Source organism: Heterocephalus glaber, unplaced genomic scaffold (assembly GCF_053883595.1).
Source record: "Heterocephalus glaber isolate CG9 unplaced genomic scaffold, H.glaber_assembly_v1.0 deba00001457, whole genome shotgun sequence".
NCBI classification, from domain to species: Eukaryota; Metazoa; Chordata; class Mammalia; order Rodentia; family Bathyergidae; genus Heterocephalus; species Heterocephalus glaber.
The window spans coordinates 28,851,703-28,865,867 of record NW_028258305.1 but is presented as its reverse complement, the minus strand read 5'-3'; the positions used below and the strand labels follow the sequence as shown (position 1 = coordinate 28,865,867).

At 38.6% G+C, this 14,165-nt stretch overlaps 1 protein-coding gene across 4 annotated transcripts in view; it reads right to left on the bottom strand.

Moving 5' to 3' along the window:
* Positions 1-2,276: 2,276 nt before the first annotated feature.
* Thumpd2 (THUMP domain 2 tRNA and snRNA guanosine methyltransferase) overlaps positions 2,277-14,165 on the bottom strand; it is a 49,277-nt gene continuing 37,388 nt past the window's right edge. For 2 of the 4 annotated variants that reach the window (XM_004839341.4, XM_021253765.2), the window contains exon 10: positions 2,277-3,008. In XM_004839341.4, coding sequence (XP_004839398.1) covers positions 2,684-3,008 — 325 coding nt within the window. In that variant the 3' untranslated portion in view covers positions 2,277-2,683. Of the gene's footprint in view, positions 6,299-14,165 lie in introns of all 4 variants that reach the window. The other 2 variants (XM_021253766.2, XM_087216459.1) reach the window with 2 other exon arrangements.

The following is a 14,165-nucleotide window of genomic DNA, read 5'->3' as shown; positions in this document are numbered from 1 at the left end:
AAATGCTTCCAGCTGGTTTCTCTATTTCTCCCTTTTCCTCCCTATAAACAATTTGCAGTGCAGGAGTCACAGTGATCCTTTCAATGTATATTAGTTAGACCTTTCAGATACCACTTTGGCCTAGCTGCCCAATTGTCTCCACGTTTTTTTTTTTGGGGGGGGGGTCTCAGCCTTTGCATGCTGATTCTTGGCCTCTCTCTGTCTCTAACTCTGTCTGTATGTCCTCTCTGTCTCTCTATCTCTGGGATTGTGTCTTCCCTACTGAGACCAGGAGTCCCACTGCAATTGCAGTGTCCTTCCTGGCTCCCCAGCCTGGGAGCAGTTTCCCCCACTCTCCATGCATTTCTCAATGCTGGGGTGAAGAGCATGCCATTTGGGACCTTGGGGAACAGAGGATGGGTATCATAAATCTATTCCAATATGCCCACCTCTCTAAGTCTTTTGGATTTCTTTGTCTGTATATCTACAGAGTTCTGATATTCAGCTTGAAGGTATTATGGGCCACCAATGAGTCCAGGTTTCAGTCAACTGGTTAAATTGTTAGAACCCTTCCCAGTTGCTCATCTGCGCACATCCAACCCAGTATCTTTGCTAAGTGCATATCTTTCCCTGTTGTGACATAATCCAGCCCCTCATATTTGCTAGGATTTTTGTTTTAGCAATTAGCAATGTTTGGAATTCCAATGTGCAAGCCTTTTCCTTCCCTGGCCCTAAATCTGCTAAGATGTGATTTTAGTTAATCCTAGAAGCAATGAGCCATGAAATATATGAAAGAAACTGGTTTCCCCTAGCAGGGCAATCCAGGCTGTCAGGATATTCTACAAGAGCTTCATCAGCCAAAGAGGTAGAGCTGCTTTTGCTGGTCCAGGAAGCTAAGTGGGGCTTGAGATATTTAAGTCACTTGTGTTCCCATTCTAATTCTCAAGGTCTTCATTTTCCTTATTCAACACTAATTTGCACCTAGGAGACCTAGCTAGGCTGTGAACTCAACTGATACATATTTACTCAGTATTCACAGGACCAAACTCTGGAATATTTTTTTCAGCTCTCCCAGTCTGATGGCTACCAGAAGTAAGAGGTTCACTTGGCAGTCATAGGAAATGCCTGGCATCTCCTACTATGCCTTGAGCCAATGTTCCTCAACTGGGGCACTGTTGAATTAATGTTGGATTAATTGTGTTGTCAGGGTCTGTCCCGTGCATTGTGGAATGTTTAATGGCATTCTTGGTCTTTATTCACTAGACTTCAGTTCTCTTTCTTCTTTCCAAGTTATAGCAGCCAAAAATATCTGTAGACATTGCCACATGTCCCGGGGTGGTGGTGGTGGTGGAGGAGGCGGCAAAACTGCTCATAGCTGAGATCACTGCGTTAACTAAAGGAGTTAAGGGCTGGAGGAATCTTTCTCTTTTCTCTGAGCTGTAAAATTCTTCAGCTAAAGCAGTCCACTCCACAGTGCTTGTATTCCTTAGGTTCTGGATACTTCCTATAGCATTGGGAGCGCGCAGGGATAACAGATTGTCTCATCACCATCTCATGTCATAAGCTTTCTATAATTCTAGCTGTAGCCTGTTTTTAACCCAACTAGGCCTGATAATCAATGAGAAATTCTCATTTCTGGGGGCTTGCTGCCTGAAACCCCTCAGAATATCTATCTCTATATTAAAATTCTAGCTTGTACTTAAGTTTTGGAGGTAGCTCTCAGCATTCTCTAGGAAAGCCAGAGAGCCAAGTGTAGAGGCTACCCAGCCAGGAGCACTGCTGCAACTCCAGTACAGGAGTGTCCTGGTGACTTTGCTGCTGTTACTGCCAGGCAAAAATGCCAAAACTCGTACAGGTGGATGTACCTTGATTCCAGGGGTAGGATAAAGACCAGACTCTGGTTGGAAAGCAAAGTTTGGGGCTTCTGCTTTGGAGAGATAAGAGTCACAGGGCAGGAAATTTCCCAAACATAGGAAGACTGCTCAAGTGGTACTAAATTAGTCAAAAACTTGAGCCACTGTATCAGGGTATTGAAAAAAAATTAAATCAAAACACACTTTAACCAAGTTTTTGTTTTTCTCAAGCAGTGAACATAGGAAACATTGAATTTCTTCAAATGAGGGTAAGGGGACAATCAATGCTTTTTGGGAAAAAAATTGCAAATTTCACTTTCCATCATGCTGAAAGATACTGGTTTTATTCATACTGTTATTATTCCCACTGATGTTTTATATAACATGTCATATAAAATGACTTTCAAATAAAAATTATTTTCATTTTAATGGAGAAGAAAATGATAGGTTCACAAAATCAAGTTTAATATCAAAAGAAGTTACATATAAAGATTTCCACATTTCTAAAAATATGATAGGTAAAATACCTATCATCCACTCAGGTGAACCCTGGAACCCCTGGACGCTTTTACTTGGAAGCTGGAGTTTCTGCTCAGATACAGTGCATGGCGGAACTGGTCTTTCCACAGTCTGACAGAACTTCAGAGTCCTTTCAAAGTACTCATCAGCTGTTCTTTCTCATGAATACTAAGCACTTTAGAGTACAGTACTAAGCGGCGTGTCAATCAGCACGTCTTGTCTTCAGGAGAATGATGCTTTGGAACTCTGGTGCCCTAATGAATCCTGCAGCTGACAGGGTTCCTGCACAGCTGACTTCTGAGCAGTTGCACTTGCTTAGGGCAGCAAGTCCACTATGGTCCAGAAGCTGATGACTTCTTATATTTACATATGAATGCATTTGTTTTTCCCAGGCTAACTTCGTAGCATTCTACTGGCACCAAAGAGCCAAATGGCAACATTTTGTCTGAACACTCCCGGTTACCAGCTTCATACGAAGATGTCACTCTCTCTGATGTGTCAGTTTTTTCTTCAGGATTCAAGCACTTCTTAATTCCAGGTTCATTGGCATGGGTGCCCTTGGAATCCAAAGGCATGTGGCTCCCTCCACAATCTTTAAGGAGCCTGTGATGATCTTTGCTCAGCAACAATACAATGGTTCCACCAACATGCAGCACTCTGGGACAAAAAGTGGTAATTGGGTTGAATACATCTTTCCTTTTAGACAACAAACAATCTTGCTTTATTTAAAACAGTTGTCTTTAATTTGAAATTTAATTTTATCTATTTAAATACAAGTATTTTTTGATAATTAGGTAGTATCTTCCATAATGCATATTCATTATAGTAATTATGAAATCTCTAGTACAAATCTGCTTTAATTATCTATTTTTACTCTACTTAAAAAGCAAGCCTCAAAGTAATTTGTAGTCACATTCTAATAAATGATTCTAGAGAAAGGCAAGTGACAGAAGCCTACAGAATCAGCATATTCAAGTAGGCAGGAGGCTGATGGCAGAGGAAAGTCACCGGATAAGAGTTAGGACACAACAGGGATGGGAAAGGGAAGATCAGACAAACCAGGGCAGATCCTGAGATGTCAGCTTTCTGAGAATTCATTTACTCACTCAACCAAAGTTGGGGAGCACTTGTGTGGAAATGGAGAGGAAAATCCTACAGTCCTGTGAGTGCTAAGGTTTTACTGGGCAATGGAGAAGAAGTGACAAAATATACATTAGTGTTCAGAAACAAAAACAGGAATAAGATAATTATAGACAATATTCATGTCTCCAAGTTTAGGACCTCAAACTTCCATGATTTAAATTCAGTTGTATAAATAAGGAAACAGGATGACAGCTAGGGGACCAAGAGTTAAAGGGAAAGCTTGGTAGCTTTTGCTCATCCAATCCATGAGTGACTCAGACAAGTCCATCTCCAAACTGTATCACATATTCGTCTATTTCATCCATACTTTGCTTGGGCTGCAGCAATCATTTAATGATAGACAGGTCTTGCTTCCATGCCTGGTTCCCTTTTTACTCTCCATTCCCAGGTCCCACACAGAAGACAGACGGAAACTCTACTGACTCTGCAATTGTCTTACTGTACTTCAAATAAGCTCTAAACCCCTTCCTATGGTGCTCAGGAGACTCCTACATCATCTGACCTCACCTACCTGTCCAGCCTCATACCTGCCTACTGCCCTTTGCTCAGGGACCTTCCTTCAGGTGCTCAAACTTGCCTTGGGACAGGCCCTGGTCTTGCTGTTTTCTCTGCATTCAACACTTATTCCCTTGTGTGCTTTCGTAACTTTCAGGTTCCAGAGTTCAAATATCATCTTCGTGGAGAGGTCTGTCCTGACTGCCTACCTAAGGTGCCATTTCTTTTCTCTCACTTGCTGGCAAAACATCGTATTTTCTTGCCTGCACTGTACCAATCACAATCTGCAATGATCCTGTGTGTCTGCTCCTTAATGATCTATCTGCCTTCCCACACTGCTGTATCTGCAGCGCACAGAATATGCAAACACCGCCAGCGCATGTGGAGGAGGCTGACTGAATCTTTTGGAAAGGCTGAGGATAAGAGTGAGAAGTGGGTGGAGTGCGATCCTGGAGGAGGGAAATGAGAGAGGAACCTGGCTAGAGGAGAGAAATCCCTTCCACTGAGATGAGGAGGGCAGAGGACAGATGTTTCCATGGAGTGGAAACAATAAAATATACCAGTATGCATAAACACATAGAAGAAATATAATAATAAATGAGATATAACCTCCATCTTTATTGTATAAACAAAAATAAAAAGACTGTTACTGAGGAAGGTAAGATTATGAAAAGATGAGTACTCTTGAAAATGGAAATTGGTATAACACTTTTGGGACAGTAGTTTAGCAGTAATGTATCAAAAAATATAAACTTTGACCCAGCAATCTCACGTCTAAGAAATTATCCTAACAAGACATAATAGCAGGAGAAGAAGAATAATAATGATGGCAGCTAGTATTTACTGAGCACTTACTATGTGGCAGGCACTATTAGATGCTTTGTATTATTTATCATTTAGCCCCTAAATTGTTCTTTCAAGTAAACTCACTTAACATTGTCATTTTGCAGATGAAACACTGAAGTACTGTGGTTTTAAACAATTTGGACATAGAAGTTTCAAAACTGTGCAGCACAGATGTTCAGGGCATTGTTTTCTTTTTGTTGCATTGTACCTCTTTACAGTAAAAAATTGAGAATTACCTACATGTCCAACTGTAAGTACTGGTTACATAACAGTGTAATACTATGAAAATCACTGAAAATTATAATGTGCAGTAAAACCGATCATAAAGAAGACGCATGACATATTACTGAGGGGGAAAAAAGCAGGTTATAGTACAGTACATTAAGGATGATTGCATTTATGTACAATTGAAAATATGTATCTATTCATATTATGTACAAGGTAAGATGACTAGCAAGACATTCACAAATTTTTTTTTTTTTTTTTTTTGGTACTGGGGATCGAACTCGGGTTCTTGCGCTTGTGCAGCAGGCAGCAAAACCACTAAGCTAAATCCCCGGCCTGACATTCACCAATTTACTAGAAATGTTTTCAAATAATTGAGAAAATACTGCAGTATTTAAGTCCTGCTATTCAAAGATAAACATTTTTGATCAATATCCTTCTAGGTATCTTTCCATGTATGTATACACATAATTTCTTGCTAAAAAAGCTATTCAGAAATTATAAAGTAACATTTTCCAAGCTGTCTTTCTCTCAACACTAGTGTATGGGTGTTTCACAATAATGATATTATTTCTTGAAAAAAAATTTGTAGGCAATCTGTTGAAACTGAATCAAACAGTATAAAAGATATTTCCCTTCTGCATGTAAACCTGCAGGACCAGATGAGGCGCAGATGACACAAATTACCCTAAATCATGTGCCATGGAGCACATCAGGTCTTGACTGTTTTAACCACCTACTACAAATCCTCTGCTCGGGCAGCCTGGTGTCCTCAGTGCCCTGAACACACACTAGGCTCCACTATTCACTCGAGAATGCTTAGTGAACATCTGTACATAGGAAACATGAAGTGGTCTCCCTGTTAAAATTCTCTCTAAACTTCAGTGAAATCGTGCTTCTTCTCTGGAACCACACCAAGCCTTTATAGCATACAGCACTTTCTCCTTCCCTTATGTTGAGCAAGTTGAATTCCCATTTCTGCTTATGTGTTTTACATGGCTATGTCTGAGAGGGAAGCTCAAATACTGTACTTCTGTCAGTTCCTCACAAGGCTCTGTACCCATGAAACGGTTAATCTTTAAATAAATCAGAAGAGGAAATAATGAAGTTGAGAGTACATAGCTCATGCCACCAAAATAATTACTTATCTGATGATCTTTAAATCTGATTCCATGTTCTTGAAAAATCCACAGAACCGAGCACCCGGAAGGAAGCTCCCCCGCTGCCATCTCAGGCTCCTAGGGACAAGAAGGTGAGCCGGTCCCAGCACCCCGAAGGAAGCTCCCCTGCCTCCATCCCAGGCTCCTAGGGCCAACAAGGTGAGCCGGTCCCAGCACCCGGAAGGAAGCTCCCTGCCTCCATCCCAGGCTCCTAGGGCAGTGAAGCTCAGCTGGTCCCAGCACCCAGAAGGAAGCTACCCTGCTGCCATCCCAAGCTCCTAGGGCACAGAAGTTGAGCCGCGTGGGTGCCAGAAGCACCCCTCCCCCACCGCGGAAATGAGAAGACACATAAACAAGCCTCAAAAACAAGACTTCCACATCACCTACAGCAACCCCAAAGGGAAATGAGATGGAACAATCTGATAGTCAACCACCTGGACTCTCTGAACTGGCAACAAAAGAGGATCTGGGAAAAATGAAATCAGAAATAATTACTCAGATAACAGCAAAGATTTTGCTCATGGTGCAAGACATGATTAGTAAATCTAGAGAGGACGCAGATAAAAAAATAGAGGATCTGAGGAACATGATGGAATTCCAACATAGGAAACAAATGGAATCCATAAAACAGATACAAACAGATTTCCAAGAGATGAAAAACTCCATTGAAAGTCTACACAGCAGAATGAACCAATGTGAGGACACAATTTCACATATAGAAGATAAGATTGCAATTAGTGAGGAGGAAAAGAAAAATTGCTTTAAAATTGCAAGGGAACATGAGAAATCAATCCAGCAGCTGCTAGATGATGCAAAGAAGAATAACGTAAGACTGATGGGAGTCAATGAAGAAGGAGGAGAGAGTGAAGATGACATTAAGAAAACTCTTCACAGAAGTGATGGCAGAAAACTTCCCAAGGAGGGGGAAAGAACTTGACATACAGATAAGGGAGGCATATAGGACTCCAGCTAGCCTTAATTAAAAGAAAAATTTACACATAGGCATATAATAGTTAGGATTCCAGAAATCCAACAGAAGAACAAAGTTCTACAAGCAGTGAGAGAAAAGAAACAAATCACATACAAAGGAAAGCCCATCAGAATCACAGCAGACTTCTCAATGCAAACCCTCAAGGCAAGAAGAGCTTGGAGTGATGTATTTCAAGCCCGAAAGGAAAACAGCCTCCAACCCAGATTGATGTACCCTGCAAAACTATCTTTCAAAATTGATGGAGAATGAGATACTTTCATGATAAAGAGCACCTCAGGAACTTCATGAATACCAAACTGGCACTCCAAAAAATTTTAGACAATACCCTAGGAAAAGACAATGAGGATCACAACCCCAGGAAACACAGCAGAATGAATCCATTGGGCGTGACAAATTAAACGCAAAGAGGGGGAATCCAACAAAAAGAAAAAGTCATGACAAGGCTTTTAAAACTTTTGACTTTATCTCTCTAATGAGTGTATATTTCAATCTTATTATTGTACTGATTAGTATTTTTCTGATTCTAGAGTTGCACACCATTCCTTGTGCTATACTGGCTATTTATCATCTTCTTATGTCTACATTTTAATTGGGTTGTCTATTAATGAGCTCTAAGAATTCTTTATATATTCTGGTCATAGGTTATATGCATTGTAAATATGGTCTGTTTAAGGACTACTTTTCATTTTAATGATGTCATTTAAAGTTCTAAATTTTGATGGAATCTCATTAATTTTTTTTCTTTTATACAACATGTTTTTGTATCCTAGGTAGTTCTTGCCCACCCTGAATTCATAAATATTTTCCCTTATAATTTCTTAAAGTTTTACACTTTTAGGCTTTTTTATTTAGGTTCATAGATCCCTTCAAGTTATTTTCATGTATGGAAAAAAAGGGTTGAGGTTAATTTTTTATATACGGATACCAGGTGTTCTAGTGCCATTTGCTGAAGACACTATCTCTTCCTCGGCTCTTGAATCGAGTTTATATTCTATAAAATGCTAATGTTAAATAATCTTTCAAAACTCAGTGGACCATATATGTGTGGTTCTATTCCTAGATTCTCTGTTTTATTCAAATGATCTATATGTCTTTCCTTACACCAACATTGCCTTGATTACTATAGCTTTAGAAGAAGTCTTAAAATTGGGTGCTAAACATCTTCCAATACTGTTTTTGGCTTTTCTGGGTCCTTTGTACTCCTACATAACTTTTAAATTTCAATATCCAATTCTTCATTTATAGCAAGTATACACAGACCTGAATTTTTATATATACTTTGTGTTTTTTAATCCTGCTAAATTCAAGTACAAGTTCTAGGGACTCCTAGAGATTTCTTAGTATTTTCTCTGTAGATGATCATTTCATCTACATATAAAGATTTTGCTTCTGCCGTGCCAATCCTACCCTAGTTATGTAATTTTATCGCCAGACTATTTTGGTTTAGACCTATGTTTCAAAGTCTAATGGACAGATGAAGAGTAGGCATACATGCCCTTGTTCCCCACTTTAGGGAGAAAGCATTGTATCGTCTCCATTCATAGAAGGAGTTTTTGTTGGAAGTATGGAGTACATGTCTTTGATCAGTTGAGAAGGTTCTGTTCTACTTCTAGTCTCCTGATAGCTTTTACCATGAACAGCTGTAGAATTTAGTCCAATACTCTTTCTCCAACTAGTGACAGGATCATATGGCTTTCTCCTTTCCTTTGTTAAAATGATGACTTTTGGGGGTGGATCTTCCAATGCTGAGCCAACAATGCCATCCCTGTAACAAAACCACTTTCTACATACTGCCAGATCTGACTTCTAATAGTTTGTTTTGTTAAACAAATTTCTATCTATGTTCATACTTTTTTCTTCTATTATCTTTATCCAGTTTTAGGATTAGTACAATGTTGAGTTCCTAAAATGAGGGGAGAAGTGTTCCTTCTTTTTTCTGCTTTAATTGTTTGATAGAATTTATCAGTTAAAATGTTTATGAGCCTGCTGTTGTCATATAGGTAGGTTTCCAAGCTAGGAATATCCTTTCTTTAATAGGTGCTATTCAAATTTTATATTTCCTCCAGAGTTAGTTTCATTAATTTGTCTTCTAAGTTACTTCCTAGAAGTTGTCAAATTTATTTCCAAAAAGATTTTTGTAATATGCTTTTTATATCCTTTTAAATTCTGTAAAATCTGTTGTAATGTCTCCTAGATCTTAATATTGTAATTTAAAAAAATGTATAACTGATATTGTGTAATAGGAAGAAAAGGTCTAAAAGAGCAGGGTAATTGGGAGGGGTAGGGGAAGGGAAAAAAGGGAAAGGAAAAAATATGAGAAGAGGAAAAAAATGGAAACAAGGTCTTTGCAAATAGGGAAGGGTGGAGGGGGTGAAGGGAGGGCAAGGGAAGGGGAAAAAAATAAGAACCAAGAGACTCATGTAATGGTACAAGATCCCAATGATGAATGTAACTGTATTGTATACCTAAAATGTACCAATAAAGTTAATGGGGAAAAAAAAATCCACAGAACCAAGTATCTCTACTGCCTATTATGAACACGTTTATTGACCTCTTGTATTTTTCCTTATTTCTACTAACACAATTCTCCATCTCTTTCAACTTCTAGCTAGTGCCTTTAACTGTCAGTAAATCATTGGGAGAGAAGTTATGTTTACTTAGATACTTATATATATCCTCACCTAGTTCTCAAAAGGATTTGAAGAGGTTTACGCTAAAAACTCAGGTAAGCACTGATATACTGCGTATTTTCTACGTGCCCAGTACTGTTTCAAGAACTTTAAATTTACTGAATCTTCTGAACAATGCTACAAGGTAGGTGTTATGATTTAAAGATTATCAGTCTGCACTGAGAGAGAAATTAGGGAAACAATTCCTTTTAGAATAGCATCCAAAAAAATGAAATATCTAGGAATCAATTTAACAAAGGAAGCAATGGACCTCTACAATGAAAACTACAGCACTCTGAAAAAGGAGATCAAGGAGGATATAAGAAAATGGAAAGGCATCCCTTGCTCCTGGGTAGGAAGATCAATATAGTGAAAGTGGCCATACTTCCAAAACTACTATATAGATTTAATGCAATGCCAATTGAAATTCCAACAATATACTTCACAGTACTAAAGGAAACAATCCAAAAATTCATTTGGAACCAGAAGAGACCTAGAATAGCAAAAACAATTCTGGGCAACAGAGACATGGCTGAGAGCATCACAATCCCCAACTTGAAACTATACTACAAAGCTACTGTGATAAAAACAGCATGGTACTGGCAAAGAAACAGACCTGAGGATCAGTGGAATAGATTAGAAGATGCAGAAACAACTCCAGACATACTCAGCCACCTCATCTTTGACAAAGGAGCCAACCACCCTCATTGGAGGAAAGATAGCCTATTTAATAAATGGTGTTAGAAAAACTGGATCTCAACCTGCCAAAGATTAAAACCAGACCCATACCTATCACCGTGTACTAAACTAAGATCAAAGTGGATTAAAGATTAAATATTAAGACAGAAACAATAAACTTGCTGGAAGATAAGTTAGGTAGAACTCTTGAAGACATTGGCATAGAAAAAGACTTTATGAACAAAACCTCAGTAGCACGGGAACTAGCAGAAAGAATCAACAACTGGGATCTCATCTTATTAAAAAGCTTCTGCACTGCAAGGGAAACCACCAACAGAGCTAAGAGACAACTTACAATGTGGGAAAAATTTTTTAGCAGATGTACCTTAGACAAAGGACTACTATCTAGAATATATAAAGAACTGAAAAAAAATCAGACCTCCCAAATTCAAAGACCCAATTCAGAAATGGGCATCTGAAATGAAAAGACATTTCTCAGACAAAGAAGTAGAAATGCCAAATAAACATATGAAAAAATGTTCAACATCACTGGTCATTCGAGAGATGCAAATGAAAACAAAGTTGAGATTCCACTTCACCCCAGAAAGAATGGCTGCTATCAAGAAATCAGCCAATAACAAATGCTGGTGGGCATGTAGGGAGAAAGGAACCCTTCTCCATGGTTGGTGGGAGTGCAGACTGGTGCAACCACTATGGAAATCAGTATGGAGATACCTCAAAGAACTATGGCTAGAGGTCCCATTTGACCCAGCTATTCTCCTACTGGGTATCTTCCCAAAAGAATTAAAAGAATCATACCACAGCGACATATATGCACCTATGTTTATAGTGGCACAGCTTGTAATAGCTAAAGCTTGGAAACAGCCCAAGTGGCCATCAACTGGAAACTGGATAAAGAAGATGTGGGTTTTTTTTTTTTTTTTAATAAAATGGAGTATTACTCATCCATAAAGAAGGAGAAACTAGAGTCATTTATAGCTAAATGGATGCATATTGAGGCCATCCTCTTAAGTGAAATAAATAGGACACACATATATAAATACCAAATACTTTCTCTAGTGTGAGAAACTGAAAGTGTACATAAGGATTAAGAGAATTAATAATGAATAATTTTTACTTTAAAATAGGAAAAGGCCTAAAGGGGTAGGGATGGTGGGAGGGGCAGGGGAAAGGAAAGAAGGGAAAGGAAAATTTATGAGAAAAGAGAAAAAAATGGAAACAAAGTTTATGTAAATAGAGAAAGGTCGAGGGGGTGAAGGGTGCACAGGTAATAGGGGAAAAAATAAAAACCAAGATACATCATGTTCAGGTACAAACACTCAATGATAAATATAAACGTACTGTATACCTAAAATGTACCAATAAAAGACTTTAAGGAAAAAGAAATAAAATAAAGATTATCAGTCTGGCTAAGAATGAAGGACTATTAAATTGATAGAGCCAAGATGGCAACCCAGGCAGCCTGGCTCCAAAGTCTGTTCTCGTAACCACTGTAACATGCTATATTATCTATAAAACTTCAATCCACAAAGAGTGAAAATCAGGTCATAAAGGTTGGAGGCAGGAGGCAAAGAAGATTGGTCACAGGAAAAGGAAGTCTCTTATGTTCAAATACATTCACTTGGAACTGGTCTTACAGAGGTAGTCTAACTGCTGCAATTCTTGACTATTCATCTTCCTGACTCTCTGGTAAATATTTAAATTTATTGGCAGGTATGAGGGGAGACAAATCTATCACTGTCTCGCTTTCAATTACTTGCAGACAAAAACAAAACCAGCCTGGAGAAAGTCAGGCTGGTAAAATTTTACTAGTGCTGAAAGGCCTATCTACTGCCCAGTGAATTGTGGCAAGGTCAAAAATAGGCAGCACTAGATTTTAAGTTAGGTTGAGTCATTTTCTCTCTGGAAAGTTCCAGGTTAAATGCATGTCAATGCACATACATATTAGTATCTCACCATGAACTGGTTAATGGTATAGATGGTGAATTACCTAGTTAAGCTCAAAGGTTGAGTTTATTAACTTTGGCGGCACAACAGAGTTACACTGGGAGTTTTTAAGAAATACCGATCTGCTGCCTTATCACTGAAATATAAGAGTCTTGATGGGGGGGAGGTGGGGAATGGGAGTCAGTACTTTGTAAAGTGATCCTGTAATGGTTTTAACATGAAGTCAGGCTTGCAAAATCTTCTCAAGGGGAGGGTAATGTTGGGCAGAAGAGATATGTGTTGAGATGTCTGAATTACAGGTAGTAACCAGAAATAAGAAGTCTCGGGGAATATAACAAAAGTTAGGTAACTGGCAACAGGGAAATTAGCTTTTTTGTTAAATTCTTTTATTGGTACATTGTAGGTATACAACACAATTACATTTCTCATTGGGAAATGTACCTTTACATGATGCATCTTGGTTCTTCTTTTTTCCCCATTCCTAGCCCTCCCTTCACCCCCTCCACCCTTCCCTATTTACAAAGACTTTATTTCCATTTTTTCCATTTCTCATCATTTTTCCTTTCCCTTCTTTCCTTTCCCCTGCCCCTCCCACTACATCTACCCCTTTGGACCTTTTCTTCCTATTTTGCATTATTGATTATTCATTCTAATCATTGGTACATTTTAGGTATACAATATAATGACATTCATCATTGGAAATTTGCACCTTTACATAATCTCTCTTGGTTCTTATTTTTCACCCTTGCCCAGCCCTCCCTTCAACCCCTCCATTTCTCCCTATTTACAAAGATTTTGTTCCTACTTTTCCATTTTCTCATATTAATCCCATTCCCTTCTTTCCTTTCCCCTAGCCCTCCCACTTCCTTCCCCTTTGCCCCTTTTCTTCCTATTTCACAGTACCTATTATACATTTAGTCCTTATTTACACTTTCAGTTTCTCACACGAGAGAAACTATTCGGTATTTATACATGTGTGTGCTATTTATTTCACTTAAGAGTATCGCCTCAATGTGCATCCACTTAGCTATAAATGTCTCTAATGTCTCATTTTTTATGGTTGAGTAGTACTCCATTTTATAAAAAAACCCCACATTTTCTTTATCCAGTCTCCAGCTGATGGGTGAAATTGGCTTTTATAATAATTTAAAATGAAGCGTGGAGCACCTAGTTCACAAAATGCAGTGAGATAGCTCTTAGTTGGGCTTAAGACTTTGAGCTATGCTTTAAATTTCCTCACAGAATATTAGTTAGCCTTGATGCTGAATTGTCTCCACCCAATACATATGCTCATTAAAAAAAGTGGTGGGGGGCCGGGGATTTAGCTTAGTGGTTCCGCCGCCTGCCTCGCAAGCATAAGGACCTGAGTTTGATTCCCCATACCAAAAAAAAAAAAGTGATGGCAAATTATTCACATAATAGGTTCATAACATTTATATTGTCTGATCCTATCAAATGCCCCGCTGAGACAATTTAACATGAATTGATTTCTTTTCCCCCATCCATTCCTTCATTTTTAAAAAATTAATTAATTTTATTGGTACGATTTAAATATACATAATGATCACATTCATCAAAGGGGGTTTGTACCTGTACATGATATAGCTCTATTCCTCTGTTTCTCCATTCCCCTTTCCTC